This window comes from Phyllostomus hastatus, unplaced genomic scaffold, assembly GCF_019186645.2.
Source record: "Phyllostomus hastatus isolate PE091 unplaced genomic scaffold, TTU_PhHast_1.1 phas_scaffold_216, whole genome shotgun sequence".
Lineage (NCBI taxonomy): Eukaryota > Metazoa > Chordata > Mammalia > Chiroptera > Phyllostomidae > Phyllostomus > Phyllostomus hastatus.
Genome location: NW_025334018.1, coordinates 19,275,254 through 19,295,034, shown reverse-complemented (window position 1 = coordinate 19,295,034; position 19,781 = coordinate 19,275,254). Strand labels below are relative to the sequence as shown.

Here is a 19,781-nt window from a genome sequence, read left to right as displayed (position 1 = left end):
AAAGTCATCTGTGGACCTCAATTATTAGTCTAAGGTATTAAGCAGAAAAGGTGTCATCAAATTAAATTTAATAAGATACAGGAGGAGAGTGGGGAAAATGAGTGAAGGCGGTCCAAAGGTTAAAGTAAGAATAGAATAGTAATAATAAGCATGGTACATCACTGAGAGACACCAAAAAAAATAAATAATTAAAAAATAAAAGAGTCTAAAAATCAGAAATGACACCTACTACCCCAAACAATCATGACTCTATTTTAATGATATCAGTGAAAAGAAAATCTCGACACAGTCCTATTCGAGATTATACTTTCAGACGAAGACTCCAGTAACATGGCCAGACATGCACCTGCGGAAACTCCCCATGGGGAGGGATCTACCAAGGTGTCCTAGTTGTGATGAGTATTCAGAATCTGTACAAGAAGACAACCCACACGATAAACCTGAAAAGACGTCAAGACGGACAGGAAAACACTCCAGGAACAAGACACACAACCACACAGCGTGGCACGCCGACTTACGCTGGTTTCTGTGATATCTGTTTCTGCCGGAACACCTGGGCCAAACTCTTCATTAGTGGGGCTCGTCTGTTTATCTTCATATTCCTTATATTCATAAAAATCGTATTCGCCTAAGTCTCCATCTACCAGGAGGTCAGAGTCCCTGCCGTCTATTTCTTTGTTTTCATACAGTGTCTCCTCGGGGTTCCTCCTCTGGGAATCATAATCCTCTCCAGTTAGATACTCTTCAGTGAACACTTCTTCGGCTGGGTCGGGCTATCATTTCAGTCGCGAGGAAGTGGAGAACAGGAAGGTTACTGTTAGTGCAGCCAGGCGAGCGTTTGCGACTACAGTGTGAGGGCTGTGACCGGGGCGGGCAGCGGGCTGAAGGCTGCTCAAGCAAGGCCGGGAACTATTTCTGCTGGTATCATCGAGAGAAATAGCTTTGTACACCGGTATGTACAAGGATACATGGCTTTCGAAACACGCTCCCCGATAAACCGCAAATATTCACATGGAATTCACATGTGTATTTGCTGCTTCCATTGAAAACAACCTTGCCAGTCAATTTGATATTTGCTTTACAGTGTAAGATTTGAATAGTAAAATGTGCACTTAGTTAAAGCTTTGCTTAATTTTCAAATCTTAAAGAACATCATTATGCAATATAATCACCACCAGAGAAACCATGTGACTTTGACTTTCAATCCCCAAAATAAAATATCAAGGCCAAGGTTGAGACTTATTATTGCTTATTATTGCAATATTTACTTGTGGTATCTGGCATGCAGGGGAGTTTTATATCACCAAAGAGTTCTTTAAAGCAAATAAAATAATAAAATACAACCTTCAAAATTTATATTCAAATAAAATATATCACCGTCAAACCTCATAAAGAGTAGATGATAAATATTTACTTTAAAAGTAAAAATTATGTCAATAAAACTTCCTCAGAGATATTTAAAAATAAATAGTATATTTTCCTTTCTCATGACTAATTTCCTATTAATAGCATAAATCTGAAGCATATTAATTATGCAGTTTTTGGCTACATGGTGATTTTTATGACGTTCACATTAAACAATTTATTTTGCTACATTTTTGAATTTCATTTTTAAGTAACTTGTTTTCCATGACATAGTGAATCTAGATGATAAAGAAACAAGATCACGTGAGTAGAAGTGTGGGTGAATGGCTACTTTAGCAATTGTTAACCAAATTGTTAGCCAGCAGAATGTCCCATAACCACGTCATCTTCGTATTCTCAGTCAAGGAGGACACGGCCCCTACGGGGGAAGCATCGTATCCACCTCAGGATACTACTGTGTTCATATCTGCGAACTAAGAAACTGGATGAATCTGGGTAGATAAATAAACACCTTGAATCAAGATATCCATTTTGGGGAATGATGAAGTTGGACTAGGCGAAACCTTAAAATCTGTTCTTAAGCTAAACTGTGAAAATGTTATTATTCTAGATTATGCATTCACAAGTAATATACCACTGAGTTTATCTACCTATTGGGACATGTGTTATATAAATTTTCTAATAACTAAATTACTTGGGTATTGTTATACCCAGGATGGCAGGTGTTTAACAAAGTTAAACTGGATTGTATACTCATTTTTTCATGTCAGAATATATGCATAATGAGAAAGATTGCATATGCATAATTCAGAAAGATTGCTTGATTTGTCCCTGTATGAACTTAATCCTTTTCCTAGAAAAGAATGGAAAAGGTTAAGATATATTATTTTAGCCATAATTAACACTACTTTCCCAGCAAGTATGAAATTATAAATAGCTATTAAAATCCACAAAGGCTGCGTTTTCTCAGAATACGCGCTGTCATAAAAACGCACGATTATCAGCCAGGTGGAATACATTCTGATTGTATCACTTGAGGATACAATTGTCACTGGGGAGGGTGCTGCTCCTCACAGGAGGCTCATGTTGTGAACGCCCCTCCGTCGTCACAACATACCGAGGAGCTCACGCGTCCCAGGGACAGCCGAGAAAACGACAGCAGCCGCTCCGCTGAACCAATTCAGCATTTGCATGAAACCAGGGGCCATGCACAACGTGAATTGACTCTGATCGTTAAGTGAAATGTTTTTAGTCATAGTGAGCCGATCTGACTGTGTTCTTACCTCAGTGAAGCAATAAAAACATCTAACTTTCAGAGATTATAGATTCTTCCAGAGTGAGGCGGATCAAGAAACCAGGACACCTGTTTCAGTGGAGGGCTGTGACTAAATACCGCCCTCGGGCATTACCTCATTTGTTCCAGATACACGCCTAGGAGCTTCTGTCTGATAACTCTCCATCGTTCCATAGTTGTATTCTTGAAAATCCTCCACGATATTTGCCTAGCAATAAATTCAACGGAACAGCAGTGATTAAAAACGGGAGGCCATCCCCATCGTGGTATAAAGCATGACCTAACTGGGTTATTGTATTAGCCAAATGCGGATTTATCTAGTCGGGTTAGGACAATGGCGCATCATCAGAGATCCCCCAGCTTTGTAGGAGAGATCTTGATTGCTCCTTCTTTGCTACCTGGACCCCTAGTTTGGTTTTTGCCGCTGCTTGATAACTTTTCTTCTTCTTGGATGCAAACTTTTCAGATTTAGGGGGTGTAAACTTTTTGGCCTTTTCCTTTGAGTTAGCGGCCACTGTCCTCGTCTTCTTTCTGAAATTGGGTTTCTTTCTCTGCAAAACGCGGTGAAAGACGGGATGGAAAACATAAATCGAGGGAGAAGGGAAAGGAAGAGCGTGGGCGAAAGGAAGGAGAAGCCAAGCGAAATGAGCATCGTTTCTCCGGGACGGCGACTGCCAAACAAAAACCACCGTTAACTGGCTCCCAGAAACCAGGTGGAGGAAAGGTGGACAGTGAGTGGAACAGCGGACATTAGGAACCGCAGGGTGACGGGCATCGGGGCACCGTGTGCAAGGCGCTCCTCGGTTTTTACCTCGGTCTGTGCTAGTGTCTCCTCGGCGACAGTGGGTGCCTCTGTCACACTGTCAGCCTCCTTATACTCTGCTTCACCATACTCATAGTCATACTCCGTTAAATCCTCGGGCGCGTACTACATCGCAAAGGGAGAAACACCAGGCAGCGTTGTTAGTGGCAGGCCCCACCATTAATAAGGTCGGAATCGTCGTCCTAACGTTTACTCAGAGTAAACCTTAGGAGACAAGGAAATACGGTTACTGAACTGTTACTTTGCATCACACAAAGTATTACACGCTCTTACACAGAGTGTAAGAACAGAGGAGCGACAAAGCAGGAGTTCGAAGACCCTAATGGAGGTTTTCTCGCCACCATTAGATTGTGAAGAGACTAAAAGTTTCGAATGTTAATTCGAACTTTTAATTGCTGGATATTCATTCACACATCGTAGTTATGTATTTGGACACAGCTGACAAATATTCGTGCGCATTTTGGTTTGTAAAAACTACTCCACAAAGCTTATCCAGATAAATTTTACAACCATTTCAGTGGGGGCTATTTTTTTTCATTAAACTACACATATAAAAATAAAAATATAGAGAATTAACTCTACAGATTTCATAGAGAAGACTAACTCATAGAGAATAGTCTTCCCAAGCATGAAAGGGTTTTGGCATCTCTTGTAAAACGGAAAGGGGAAGGAGGGAAAGGGAATACAGAGCACGTGAAATGAGTCTATTTTCTACTAGAAATACTAGAACCGCTGGAAAGATAAAATGCTTAATTTATTCGGAAGTCTCTTCTTCACTGTACACTTAAGATACAAAGGAGCAGAGAATACTTGTGAAGCATTAAAAGATTCAAAATCATATCTGCTTATAGTTAACACTTTACTTAAAATTTTAAGTATACTCCCTTTTTATTTACCAGAAAGAGGGCATGCCATTCATATATCTTACACTACTTAAACTGAACTCAGATTGCAGTGTTTTATACTAGAATTTTCTGTATTAAAAAAATGTACTGGGAAGAGGTACGTTCTTTGTAGAAGGACATGCAAGACAATCATACAGAGTGAATGATGAGGGAAATAATGCGCTCACCTTCACAGCCAAAAATCTCTATTAAAACTTTAAGTTTTAAACAAGAATACAGATATTTTGAAGCATATATTAATAATTGGTTTTAGTAAAAAAGAACTAAAGACAGTAAGGTCATATATAGTATGAAATAATAAACAGCAAACTCAACTAGCTAACACTAACACAGTATATATGCACACATATTACATGTGTATATATATATTTTAATGCTAAATGCAAACTATGTGGAATTACTTAAGTACTATATTTGGCAAAAGTTCAGTTATGTCCCTATATAACCTCTCTTGGTATTTCAAGTAATCTCTTTTGATCTGCCAGCAAATTAACAGCTGACCACATGTCTTTCGGAGAACTGTAATCACTGTAGCAATACCGTGCATCTGGCCGTTTGTGAAACACCCTCATTGGACTGAACTTTTCTAGATGGCTCAGCTGAAAATCATATTGAAATACAAACACAGGCATGACTTTGGTCTTCTTTATGATGCCCCCTAAAACCCCTCCAATTTCAGTAAATTAATTGAAATGGAACCATAATTTTCTCTTTTCAGCAATAGCTTCATTTTCAATGATTAGACATTTGAAGCATTTCAGCAAAAATGTATTCTAACTAGAATCTGTATAGAATTGGGTCAAATAGAAAAATGCATGTCTATAATATTTTAGACATGTTTGTATCTTTATGCCGCTGCAAACAAGCTATGCCAACTATTTCTAGGAAAGATCGTGTAAGCGTTATTGATAATGTCATTAAGTAGATGCAATAATTAAACACTGAACTTAGATATATATTAAGTAGACATTAATGGAGGCTGACTATTATCTAATGAGCAATCTTTCTGTAGTTACAGTTACCCTTGTTGAAATAAGAAATACTGGATTTCTGTAATTACAAGCTACTAGCTGAAACTGGAATAAAAAAAAGCCAGTTTACTTTATACTCGAGAGTTTTGTAATTAAGCATACTTTTTAGAATCATGTGCATCTATAATGAATTATAAAAGCAAAAATCAACAAATAAAGGCAAAAAGGGGCAACCGAATCCATCTTAAAGCCTTGTGTTCAGAACACGGATCTATCCTGCAAAGTGGCCAGTTATCTCTGTATCATATTCTTCTCTTGCAGGAGGAAACCTCTTCTAACTGCCACAGTTCTCGCCTCTGTCTGAACTCTGTCCACATGGAGAACAACCAGACTCCGTTGTGACTGTGGGATGATGGAGCAGGCAACATGGTCGCTGCCTTCGGCACTCACGTGCATCTTTGTCTGGGAGTTACTCAGGACTCACTGAGAAGAATCATGGCTTTTGTTCTTACTTTTTATCTACACACCATCCACCTTTAGGTGGTACTGAGTATTTTTAAGGCTTTGCTGGTCTACATGGAGCTTTACAACTATGGACTTTTGTCCTAAGAACAGGTGAAGAAGAGAGAACTGATTGCAGTCAACCAGGTGCACATATGCAAAAAGAGAAGCCTTGGCGGAATGTTTCCCACCCTGTCTGTGAGCAGCCTCAGTGATGGCTGGGAGGAGGAGGGGTCTTCCAGGCATGTCCGCAAGTCTATTCTTACTTAATCTGATGGAAAGCTGTAGTACCAGCAAGTATCTGTGCACTTATGGAAGCCAGACTGTATGGTCAATGTTACATGAAAAGAAAATTAAGGTAATGTATTTGGGGAAGTCAATTTTTTAAGTTTCTTTTTAAAAGATTATTTTTCACTGGGTTTATTTTCTTTATTATCTTTTATGTATAAGACTATCTACCACCTACTGGATATAAGGCACCTCAGTCTGTATAATACATTAAGAAAGAACCATATATAGATTTAACATCTAATTTGTTATAAGATGGGAAAATAATCTAACTTGATGTCAACATCCAAAAACAGTCATAATTTTAATATTAGTCTGCCATGCCAATGGCATTGTGTAGGTTCAAACAGAATTAAAGTTTGATGATGTTATCACTATATTTAAATCTACCTACATTATGTACTTTCACTATTGTGCCAAACACATAAAAAAAATGAATCTTCAGAATGAAGATTCTGAATGAATCAGAATGAATTCATCCTCAGAATGAATTAGAATGTGTTCTTTAGAGGATACAAACGAGACTAAATTAGAAGTGAGAAAAAGCAAACCTCGGTTATTTTATAAAAGAAAGTGACATATTTATTAATCCAAAGTGGAATCATAAATATGCAATGTCACACATTTATTAATAGAAAATTAACTAATAGAAAGAACAACATGTGTGGTTGGTGTTTTCTATCGTATGTGATTGTCATTACATTGACAAATAATACTGCATTCCCATTTTGTATATAAATGCGTATTTGCAATGTAATGTCATATTATTGTTCAAAATTAATACCAGGCTTGCTTACAGATTTGGTTAAGCAGTGTTTTACACACTGGTATAAAATGGTTATCTTATTATTGAAGTATCAATGTCATTCAGGAGTAGGAAAAACTGTGAGAGCCGATTTGGAGAAGGAACATCTCTCACTGTGACACATTCAACAGAGAAACTACTAAGAGACGCCACGGCCCGGCCAGATTGCAGGCAGCTGCTCCTCTGGCAATATGTTGTTTTCCTCACCAAAGGCTTTCAGTAAAAACAAACCTGACATCTCAGAATGTTAACTGCGTGTGAGAACCACTAAAATAGAAAAACACAAGTGGATGTTTAAACAAACTGAAGAATAAAAGAGGGCTAAAAAATTATTATTTTGGATGCAAAATAACTCAGCTTACCTGGCTAATAGCATTAAAACGTGGGACTAGGACGCCTCGAGATAATATATTAGGAACGCATAGCTTTATCCTTCCAAAAATCAGAGCCTTATCTCTTGCTAAAAATAGAGAAGCCTTATCTTTTTTTAAAAACAGTAGCAAAATAAACTTCAATGTTGAACATGTGTACTAAAGGCTATAAATTTTAATTCTGAATTTTTGTTTAAAAGCGCTAACCCTGATGGCTATTTTACCTATCCTCTTGGAATTCACAGAAACCTGCTTTAATAAACCACGAGGGGACAAAGAGCATGAAGCACTGGAGACCTCGCGAGACAAGCAAACACAAGCCTCCCGTAATTTCTCTTTTCTTTCTCGTGTTTGCCTTCCTGCCAGCTTCTTAAGACTTTGTCCTGTTTTAAAAAGAAAATTAATATTAAGCCATCGAAAAAGATCAGTGCAACAGAATTCGCTGTCATACCTTAAAAAGTAATGTTAAATATATATATATATGGCAAGCATTGAAAAGATAATCTCCAAACTGAATTCACATGCAAAGTAATCACAACTGAAAATCAAAGATATCGACCTGTTCTAAATAGTGAAAAACTCAAAAAGCGGCATCTAATAATAGTATATGTATAAGGTAAGAGAAAATGTTATTTGAGCTGTTTTCAAACATAAGGACACTGTTAATATTTTAAAACTTCCACCACCTCTTCTAAAATGTAACACTTTCAACTTGAGGAGAAAATCTAAATATATAATTTTGATAACAACCTAAGACTAACTTCCTTCCAATTTGCTTACTTTTTTAATTTCTAGAAAATCTACATCAAAAGAATATTACCTAAAGGCTTGGACCAAGAGTACACTATAATGTAGTTTTTATTCTTTGGGATAGTCAAGTCTGACAAAATCACTACGACTATACTAACACATGTATTTTCGGTCTGAGTGAGAATAGACTAAGATTTCATCGTGCTAAATTTTCTTCGGGGGAAAAAAGCTTGGGAAAATGTTTTCACACCTGAATTTCAAATAAAGTGGCATAACTTTAATGCAAGTATATGAATAGCTTTAATTACCACAATCCACTCATACTGTTTTTCATGTCATTGTGATGCAATATCAGATTTTGTGCAAGGAAGAAAAAAAAACATCTATCCATGTAGCACAGCCTACAAGGAATGGAAAAAACCCCCTCACGTCCTGAAAACTTTCAGGTAACTCCAATGTCCCTGTCTCATGGGCACGGACCTCCCAAGTCCTGGGCAAATGGCAGCCACTCAGACATTTCACCCTTACCTTGAGGCTGTGTTAATTATTAAAGTGCTAAGCGGACAAATACAGCTTTGAGAAACCATCGTTCTCTCCCCCTCCACAGAATAAAATATGCTTGTAGACACTGTATACAAGAGAGGCATGCCTATTTTTAAGAAATTTAAGTTATGGAATACTAAGTGGAGAAAAAAAACACAAAAATCATTTTGGAGGCGGTTCTTCCCAGGAACAGTAGCGCGCTATGCACTGCGAGGTGCACTCGAGTTACACCTGGGCACGCGGAGGCGCGCCTCCACTCCGCAGGACCCCGCCTCCACTCCGCAGGACCCCGTCTCCCGCGTGCAAACGCGAACCCCGCCCGCTCGCGGGGCCTCACCTCGTCGATCTGCGGCTCCTGCGCCTGCGCCTGCGCGGCCTTGGGCACCGAGGAATCGCAGTCCGGACTGTAATGCTCGCAGTAGTCGTACGCGGCTTTGGGGTCCCCGGTGATCAGCAGCTGCTGGATGTCCCCCTGCCAAGGAGCAAGCATGGGTGTGGTCAGCGCCCTCAGGTACACGGAGGTCTAGAGCAACACGCGTCCAAAGCAACGTGGAGTTTGCCTTTACACGCGAGAAGACGGAAACGCACACCTGCTCTGAACGTCGGCAGTTAATGCAGTTGACCCCTGAACAAGACAGGTTTGAACGGCGCGAGTCCACTTGTGCGTGGATTTTTCTTTTTTTAACTTTTTATTCGTTACGCTATTCCAGATGTCCCCATTCTCCCCTTTGCCCCCACACACCAGCCCTTCCCTCTGGCCCTCACCACACTGTTGTGTGTTGCCTGTGGGTCATGCACCACATTCTTCCAATAATCCCCACACCTTCTTCCATCCAGGCCTCCCGCCTCTGTCCCCTCGACAGCTGTGTGCGTGTGGATGTTTTTAGAGAGGAGGAGGGAGGGGGAGAAACATCAGTGGGCGGAAGAAACATGCTTCTCACATGCCCCCAGACGGGGACCTGCCCTGCAACCCAGGCACATACCCTGACGGGGAACGGAACTGGTGGTCCTTTGGCTCACAGGCCTGTGCTCAACCCACTGAGCCACCCACACCAGCCAGGGCTGTATGAATGTGGAAATGTTTGGTAATTTTTAGAAATTCACCCATGAACCTTACGATTTTTTAAATAACATCTTCTTCACTCTCATTTACTTTGTCGTAAGAAAAAAATATATAATACATGTAACATACAAAACGTGTGTTGATTAACTGTTTATATTATTGGTAACGCTCTCCGTCTACAATAGGCCACGAGTGGTTAAGTTTTGGGGAGTCAAACTTATCGGCGGATTTTTGACTGCAAGTATGGATTGGCACCTGTAACACCTGTAGCATTGTCCAAAGGTCAAGGGTACTCCGCTCTTAAAGCAATCTATGTCCACACAGGTCTCCTTAAACGTGAAACGTGTTTGATAAGACTCTGTGGGTTGCAACCATATTCATTTCACCGGGGCCCTGGAAAATGTCGGGCTTAATATCCATCTGACTCGGAGATTCAAGGCCCTGTCGGTAGGTCTGGGCACAGGAACCTGACTCACAGAACCCCTGATGCCGCTCTGAATAACTTCAACGTTATTCCAGCTTTCTCTGCATTCTTCTGCATTTCATTAATGGTTGCTCTGTAGGGCCTGGTGAAAATACAGACATTTAACTTACAAAGACTCTAACACTGTGTACTAAAAAGTAGCCTTTCGTCTCCTCGGATTTGCCTGTGGTTCGACATGGTTTGCTTGTCCCATGTTGCAAGTACTCCGCTGTTTCTGAAATGAACTCATTTTGGATAGTTAAAGGCCTATTATTTTGTGTATAATATTATTGTGTGTAAAGGTCCACAACACCAGCTGAGCAATTTAGAACGCTGCGCAGCCACACTGAGTTATTATAAATAATCACAAATAACAAAGATAAATTTGAATACAGAATTCTTCATTAGGCTATTTAAAATAATTAAGGCTCTGGCCAAGGTGTCTGTTGGTTGGACCATCCTCCCGTGCACCAAAAGGTCGCAAGTCAGATACGTAGGTTGCAGGTTTGATCCCTGTGAGAGGCAACCAAGAGATATTTCTCTTTCTCTTTCTCTCTCTCTTCCCCCTCTCTATTTCTACCTCTCTCTCTCTAGAATCAATAAACATATCTTCTGGTGAGGATTTAAAAAATAAATATAAAATAAAAAAAATAACAAGGCATCATTGAGCACTGGCCTCATGAAGGGTTTCAATCAGAAATCGTGATTCCTGAATGTTCTCTCAGCTTTGCCGTAACTGCTTGGAATTATGCAAGTCACTCACCCCAGTTCATCGTTTGTGAAATGAACACTTTGGGAGACCAGATCCGAAGTCCTCCCCAAAATTAAACAGTCTGTAATTCCACACTTAACTTGCAGGAAATACAACGAACCAAGTGAAGCTACTGTTGAAACATAAAAGCATTGCCCGTCTTATAGCCATATGGCATTTTAAAATAGTATATTTTTGAGGGGGATTATGGGTTCCTAAGTACTTACTATTCTAGCTAAGGCACTTGACTTCGTTAGGGGGACTCCCGCCAACCTTTCCACTATAAATCCTTATTGCAGGTGTTAACTGTGCAGCCGTAAAGTCTACCACTGGAGAGAACCTGGAAAATTCAGTTAAAAATCTGCAGCACTCCGTCCCCAGGAGGCACCTTACGGTGCTTTTCTGTTAATCACGTGACACGCTGTGAGACGGTCTGCCGATAAACAAAAGCATCCTGACAGGTTGAATGAGCTATAAATATCCGGAGTCAGTAGTCATAAAGATTCGCACAGCTGGAAAAGGGGGAAGTTACCAAGCGAAATGGGCCTTGGTAGCGTACAAGGCAGGAAGTGGCATCCTTCCCCTCCACGGATCTGCAAAGGCAAGGTTCGAGTTGATGCCGCCGCCTGGCCTGATGCACTGTGCAGGCTAGGGCTCTCTCTTCTCTTGTGTTTGCCCATAGACAAGGTGAGCCCGGAGCCACGCACAGGTAAGAAAACTGTATAGAACGTGCTATGCAGATGAGGCTCTTCTGAATGCCCCGTGCACTGCAAAAGGTTCCCACTGCACTTTTATTACACGAGTTTATTAGACATGCCGCCCACAAAAACGTGATGCACATACTCCAACGATGTCTGCTTGCCTTTGTTTTTAGTCTTGTTTTATGTACACATATAATAACTCTCTAGAAGGTCCAGATATGTCTGTTTTCTGGGCTGTCAATATAATTACATCACACTCTACGAAATACACCAGTTAAAACAAATTTAGCTTTTTCTGCCTGTGTAAGAAATCCCACTTATTGAAAAACCGGCCTACGAGATGGGTGTCATATTTTAAGGTCACGTTGTCAACAGGTCCATGTTCAGGGTCTGAATTTTCAGGTTCGACGCCTCATCCCATGTGAGACCCAGCAGGGCTTGGTGGGGGCCGGTTCCCACCGGAGCACCCCCTGAACTGGACGGCACAGCAGCTGGTGTGGGAGGAGCAACAAAAAACCAGGCTCTGAACGGCCATCGTGTTCAGCTCCACACGATCACGTAACATGACCCGTGAACGGGCCATGTGCTTGGGACGAATACAGCATCACGAGAACAGCAGAGGAAGTCCAGGTAGAACCAAAACAGCTAATTCAGAGGCTGGACCAATGCTTAACTGTAACTGTTCAGGGAAACATTTATTATTTAAGTTTAGTTTTCAACTACAGTTCACATGCGGTATTATTCTGTATTAGTTTCAGGCGTCCAGCAAAGGGGTTAGACAATCACATACTTGACAAACTGTTTCCCCTGACATCTCCAGCACCCACCTCGCCCCATACATACTTACTACAATATTACTGACTATATTTCCCACACTCTACTTTACATCCCCGTGACGACTTTGTAACTACCTATCTGTACGTCTCAATCCCTTCCCCTTTCTCACCCAGTCCCCCAAGACTCCCCTCTGGTAACTATCAGTCCAAATAACCGGCTTAGTTTTAAACAGTTTATTTACAAATAGTCTCTGTTGAATGTCAAGGTAGCAGCTAGAAATTGTACGATCTCATAAGGGGTCCAGTTCCACTCTGAATCCTGGAAGACTTGAACTTCTAACATTAAAACTTGGGTGTGACTTATATTCTGAGATAATAATTTACTTCTGGCAAAATCTGGAAGACTCCAAGTATTTATTAGCGCTGCATCTCACTGAATTTCCCAGGTTTCTAGAGTTAGCAGTGCGCTGTCCCCCAGTGCTGGCGCACGTCACACAGGCGCTGCGCTTGTGTTCCGTAAAGCCATCTAGTCTCTGAATTTATTGGGTCAGAAATGATCGTGAGATTTGGAGCCGGGGTGCTGGTGATATCAGTGTGGGATGCAGGGGGCAGCCAGGACAATGGAGGAACTCGAGGTGGGGGTGGGAGGACGAGTGGTCTTGTCGCTTCTGGCTGAGCAATGATAGGGCGACACCACCATTTACTCTGTGAAGAAATGTAATAAAAGGAAAAATCGGGGAGTTCAACCTCTTAGGTCTATGAAGAGAAATGATCATTAATGACTGTTTCTGGGATAAATTCAGTTTTTCTTTCAAGAGAGCTGGCTTCATTTCCTGTTGAGTCATGCCACCCGCCCCCCCACCCTTGTCTGAAGCCTGTTAGGTTGCAGCACAAAAGCCAAACCAAATGACGAGTGTCAGGAAGAACCAGCAGAAAAGTCTTGTCCAACCTGGCGGCCGATCTGACTTCCAAACTGATTTCGCCACACACTTTCATTCGTCTTCACGGACACGACGAACTCGCCCAGACGTAATGTTCTGGGTTTTACTGTGTTCCACCAGCTCCCGCCCCCAATTCACGAGTTTGAGATCTAGGCTCAGAGCGTGACTGTATTTGGATACTGGACTATAAAGAGATATTTAAGGTTACGTGAAGTCTTCAGGGCGACCTCTAATCCAATAAGAGCAGGAGATTAAGACCCACGTACAACCAGTGGAAGACCATGGGAGGACCCGGGGAGAAGACAGCTGCCTCCAAGCCAAGGAGAAAGGCTTTGGTCTCAGATGTCTTGGCTCCCAGAACTGTAAAAAAATAAGTTTCTGTTGCTTTGAGACATTCAGTCTGTGGTGTTTTGTTATTGCCATAATACAGTAACTAATACAGACTGCTAATATTCCCTTGTTTTTATTTTTATTTTGTGCGTTGTTTTTACAACAGAATAGGAAGAACACATAAAAAGAACCATGTTTGCTTATTTATGACAAGGGTCATAGCTGACTGTGACCAGGAACAGTTATTAAGTAAATGCTGTGGGAATACTGGCTGACTTAATCTGGCAAATAGCTGGAACTCAAGATAATCATTGTTCTAATCCCCCTGACAGTACCGCCATTTACAAATATCCCTTGGCCCACAGGAGGGAAGAGCAAGTAAAAACGTGGGAAAGGACTTGACTTGAAGTGTAAATAAAGAATTTGCAGGGAATGAGTTTTTAAGTAAACTTTTTCAAATTAAATGCTGCTATAGCTCATCTGAATTTAAATATTGATTTACTTGACTATTTTAAAAATGCATTTTCATTAAGCTAGTGAAAAATTAAAATAATTCCTGGTTGTATCATAACTCCATATTAATCAAATTATATTCTAAGTCTTCTTCATGTCAATGATAAAAAAGAACAGAAAATGTATTATCATATCAAAATACATATGTGTATATGGGAACGATATTTTTATTTGTTATTTCATTTTATCTGTTCATACTAATGTAAATCAAGAGTGAAATACATTTAGTTCTTTCTTGGTTTAAAGCAACACAAGTAAAGCTTTCAATTACAAATCTGAAAAAATAATGAGATGACTCTTAGATAACAAAAGAATTATTTTTCAAAATTTCATTAATAATGAACATTTAAAATATGTATCACCACAGTTTGATCCCCCAAATAAATTCATCTGATACTTTTTATAAATATCCATTGTCCAAAGTAATATAATGGAAGATAACATTTTAAAATCTAAACAGAGAAAATAAAAATGAAGTCTAAAGAAGGATTTAAAAACAAACTGGAAGTTGTTTGAGACCTTATTTTTAAAACTTGACTTAAGAAAAATATTATTTGTATGAAAGGAAACAATAGGTATCATTTAATATTTTTAACTTATATTTTAACACAGACTAGAAGGAAAAATTCATGTACCTAATATCAGCATAAAGGTCAAATATGACCTTTACGTGTAGGTATGAATTTCACAACCTGTCACACAAAATTAATAGCAGACTTTGGCAATTATTTTATATTTCATGGTCTTTGACTCGGCAGAAAATTTTTTTTCAGTTTCTTAACGTGTTTATTGATTTTAGAGAGAGAAAGGTGAGGGGGGAGAGAGAGAGACAGAGAGACAGAGAGAGAGAGAGAGAGACATTGGTTTGTTCTTCCACTTATTTACGCATTCGCTGGTTGATTCTTCCGTGTGCCCTGACCAGGAATGAACCTCCGACCTTCTGGCCTACAGGACGATGCTCCGACCAACTGGGCCACACCGGCAAGGGTTGGCAGAATATTTTGGATTTCTTTTTAAAGTAATTTTAAATGACCATCTTTTGAATATGAAAAACGGATACACTCTTTTTGCAATTTCATAAAGACTTTAAAGAGTTGAACTGGCCCATTTCCCCCTCCAGCCCAAGCAAATAAACTAGACATTTGGGGATAACTTGTTTTACATATTGTTTCACCTTTTTTATTGCTTATTTTTAAGGCCAGAGCAAATATCTATCAGTGGATGGGAAGAAATCATTGGTAGGAGCCTTTCTCCACCTTCACCATTCTAGTCCTACGGGCAGTGATGCCGTCCCCGAAACAGCAGGCTTCTTAGTAGACTTCCTGACCCCTACTCGTGGCCCTCCCCCGCTACATAACAACCAAACGACTGTGTCCCTTAGGAAACTGAAGATCGAGTCAATCAAAATTGGGCATTTTGTGAAATATTTACACCTAAGAGGATTTTTAAAAGTATGCACAAAGAGTGATTGATATATCTTTTTCTACGTTTTAATTTTGAAAACAAATTATTTGTTAATGTCCATGAGAAAACGCCTTTTCTCACTGCACAGCACAGCTCATCCGCACGTCTGTCTACCGAGCGGCGACGCTCTCCAAGTTGACAGCCAGGATTCCCCAGTGAGAGGGGCGCGTTGGGAAAGAACTGTATTTTCGCTGCACGAACAGCAAACCAGTTACACAGCACTCCTAGTCTGAGGAGGCGCTGTGTGCCGTACAACCTCCGACAAGCAGGTGGTCCCCACACTTGCCCGGTTGTCACTGCGGTTGGCACACTGAGCACCCCAGCTAAGGGGTGAGCTCTGCGGGCTCCAGCTGCAGCGAACCCCGAGACCACTATTCCGCCTCTGGTCCCCAATCCCCTGGGAAAGCAATGCCCATACCTCCTGTCAGCCTTCTGACATCATCTCAGTCAATTCTGTTTCCTGCTGGGAAACCAGAGTGATCTCACAGGGCGCGAGAGAAGTCAGAGGAAGACCCCATAGAGGTAAGCCCTCCCTTAACAACTCGACAGGCTCTGCAAGTTCAAGAGAAAGGATGTCCAACAAAATCAGTGTTACCACAGACTGGCTACCGTAAACGAGAGCGAAGTTCCTCCCGCACGCATCCAAGTTGCTGAAGGAAACGATGCTGTTCCACCACCAGCCGTATCTTCCATCCACGCAAACACTAAGTTTAAGGATCCAAATAACCAGTGTATGTCACTTGCCAGGAAGGTGCGCTGTCACCACCAGAAGACAAAAGGCACAGTTCATGGTCGGGGGCCTCTGCTTAATCAGCCAAGCTACGCTGTTCAATGAAATCCACGCAAATACAAACCTCATGAGAGCAGGGCCCTGCCTGATTGGCTCTCTAGTCTCCCACCTTTCCAGAACAGGCCCGTTTATCTCGTGGGCACAGATAAACGTCTGTTCAGCACTCGGGTCACACGAGTTCGCACGGAGTTCACGCAACATGACAAGCCTCTTTTTCAACACCTGAAGTTAAGAAAACGACTATTTGTCTTATATTTCCCAGAGATGCTTTAAAAGTTAATACATACTCAAGCAGTTTTGCAAGTATAAAGTGTACACAAGTATTACGTATAAGATTAGAGTATTTGAGAGCAATTAAAGAATACACCTTTGAACGGAAAATTTCTAGAAAATGTGTATAGGGACACTATGAAATTTAAGACATGCTGCTGGAGAATCCTTTGGCGATTGTTCTCCAAAGAAATTCCAGAAACAAGTTGAGGTTCAGAAGCCTGAAGTCATTACTCTGTAAGGAAAGCCCATCAGAAAAAAATGTAACAGGAGAGAAAGAGAAGGACGTTTCACTGAGCAGTTTCCGCCACGTGCCGCGGTACAAGCCCTTGCTGGAGAAAAATTCTAGAGCTTTTGTTCTGTAAGGTTCGCATTTGATATCAGAGCTTTGTTAACAGGGTGGCGGTCTTGGTAGAAGTTTTTGTTTGTAGATTCGGGATCAAGACTGACGTTAAACCTTAAAGAGGGGGTACAATTCTCAAGGAGCATCTGCCGTTGTCAGCACATTGAGCTGGGAACCTGTGCGTCCCGTCTCCCCAGACTCCTCAGTTCGCAAGGGCGTCAGCTCTCGTCGCGGTTTTCTTCCCAGCATTCCACACAGCTCACGGTTCCTCTCGACAACTTTGGGCGGAAAAGGAAAGCTGCCAAAATGCTGGGAGTTCTAGCTCAGCTGAAACGTGCCCCAGAGACGGCACTGAACAGGGAACATCGCGTGACTAGGGACAGAGCTGCTACCCACACGGCCCTTACGTGCGTATTTCACCGTGTCCCCAAACCAGCTTGTGAAGTCAGCTTTAAGAAAATGTGTGGGGTTCTTATGTTGCTAATTTAACAAGTACTGACCAACTAGTATTCTAGAGAATGCCTGAAGTTGAATAAAATGCTACCGCAAGATGTGCACATTTGTCTTGGGCTTCCAGTGAAGGGTTATTTACTGGAAAATAATTACCAACGTGGCTCTATTCCACCCAAGTGGCAAGTTCATTAAATCCACCGTTTAGGGAGAATGTAGCAGACCTTGCTTCCTGTGTTCTTGTGTAGAGCACAGATGTTCTACACCCCTTAAATTAGCAACTGCTCAAAAGTAGGCTTATTCATTCATTTAGAGAATAAAAAACTCAGGCACTATTCCAGACCCTGTGGATACAGCACAAAGGCCCCTGACCTCTTGGAGCTTAGATTCCAGAGAGGGAAGGAGGAATAAGCAAAATGTGGTCTGTGGTCTGTTAGAGAGTGTTAAGCACTGTGAAGAGTATGATAAGGGAGATGGGCTGGAAGGCAGGATGCTCTATTACCAAGTGTGATCACGAAAAAGATCTGGAGACAGAGGCAACTGAAGAACTGGGGAAGAAAGAAGTGCAGGCATCTGGGGGAGAACCTTCCAGAAGAACTGGTGGGAGCCCAGGTCCAAGGTCAGAGATGTTTGCTGTGCTCAAAGAAGGGGCGCCTTGTGGACCGCAGTGGGCAAGGGGGCGAGGAGCATGGCTGAGGTCAGAGTAAAGCGCAGGGGGCGTGGAGAGATCACGTAGGAGCCTTCACAATAATGAGACGACTTCAACTTGTCCTCTAGTGACACGAAATGCCACCAGAAGATTATATGTCAAGACGTGACATCCATCTTTCACTCAGTCATTCCTTCAGCTAAGTGTATTGGACAGGAACACACTGGCTATTCGAGGCCTGCAGCTGAGAGAGCAGACGGACGCAAAGGACAGAAGCCAGGACAGCATTAAAGGGCTCCTGCAATGGATCCAAGGAACAGATAACACAGCTGTATTAACAGATAAGTACGTACACTTCACTTACTACACACCTGCTACTCCTCTAAGAACTTTAACCAACCACAGTGTAAACAGAAATCAACGAGGTCATGCCTCAAAAACATCTAGTTCCTTAAAAACTTACTTAAACAAGACTGCAAATAATCTCTCCCATTCTTACACTTTTTTTGAGCTGATATTCATTTCACACTCACTGTGTGTTTACTGTAGAACTCAGAAAGATGTCAAAACAGGATTATTTTGTCCAAGATAATTGTATGGTATTTTAGCACATTGAAAGCTTTGTTAAAAGTAAATTAAAAATTTATTTTTTTAAAAGGAGAATGAAAGCCTTTTAAGTCCCGCTGAAATTCCAAATAGCTCATGGTTGGAAGAAGGAAACATCACCTATTTTACTACCTACGTGCCCAGCTGGAAGTCCGAGGTAGTGAGCTTCCCTCCCCCAGAACCCACATACCCGCTCGTCCCCCAGGACCTGTCCGCCCTCCCCAGTGCTGGCGCCCCGAGGCCAGACCCTTCCCCCACCCCCAGTGCTCGGGCTTGTCTCCAAGTCCTTCTGTCTGAACTAATATTTCAACACACCAGGGCTTGTTTTTCTTTTCCATCAGATTCTCACCCTGCTAGACGAACTCCATTGCCACAAAAAGAATCTTTTAAAGATCCGAATTCTCATCTCCTCTACTTAACAAAATTTCTCAGGGGCAATGGTGTAGACTTCAGCCTCCTCAGCATGCTGCAAAGGGTGGTACACAGACAGGCCCTACCACGCCCAGAGGGAATCGTGTTTCCCAGGTCTGCTGTTTCCATTGCTAACAGTCATCTTTTGCTCATGTCCTCGCCTTTCAATATTCTTTTTTCTTTTTAACCTTCACCCAAGGATATGTTTATTAATTTTAGACAGAGAGGAAGGGAAAGAGAGAGGGAGAGAAACAGTCATGTGAGAGGGCAACACTAAGTGGTTCCCTCTGATACATGCCCCGACCGGGGATCGAACCCACAACCTTTCGGTGTCCAGGACGATGCTCCAACCAACTGAGCAACCCAGCCAGAGTTAAATGCCCTTTCATGCTTCAGCCTCTCAGATACAGTTCTTATTCCCCCATTGGACATGTCCATATATTTATTATGACAAAATCATATCTTATTATAACTATTTTCCTATATCAGCTATTTAAGTGCAATGTTTAGCATATAGTATTTATTCACTCCAACAGGGAGTGATCCACTACTTAATAAACACCCGACTTCAGTGGCTGACGCTAACCTAGAGCCCTCCCTCCCCCTCCCCCTCCCCGCCCAGGCCGTTCTGACCAAGCTTGAAC

The 19,781-nt window shown here is 41.6% G+C and overlaps 1 protein-coding gene across 4 annotated transcripts in view; it reads right to left on the bottom strand.

Annotated features, from left to right (window-relative positions):
* COL11A1 (collagen type XI alpha 1 chain) overlaps positions 1 to 19,781 on the bottom strand; it is a 164,828-nt gene that overhangs the window by 115,038 nt on the left and 30,009 nt on the right. Inside the window, exons 5-8 of one of the 4 annotated variants that reach the window (XM_045816516.1) lie at positions 8,954 to 9,088; positions 3,471 to 3,587; positions 2,775 to 2,867; positions 519 to 773 (exon numbers count right to left, since the gene is read on the bottom strand). In XM_045816516.1, the coding sequence (XP_045672472.1) occupies positions 519 to 773; positions 2,775 to 2,867; positions 3,471 to 3,587; positions 8,954 to 9,088 (600 nt within the window). Of the gene's footprint in view, positions 1 to 518; positions 774 to 2,774; positions 2,868 to 3,057; positions 3,211 to 3,470; positions 3,588 to 8,953; positions 9,089 to 19,781 lie in introns of all 4 variants that reach the window. The other 3 variants (XM_045816515.1, XM_045816517.1, XM_045816518.1) reach the window with 3 other exon arrangements.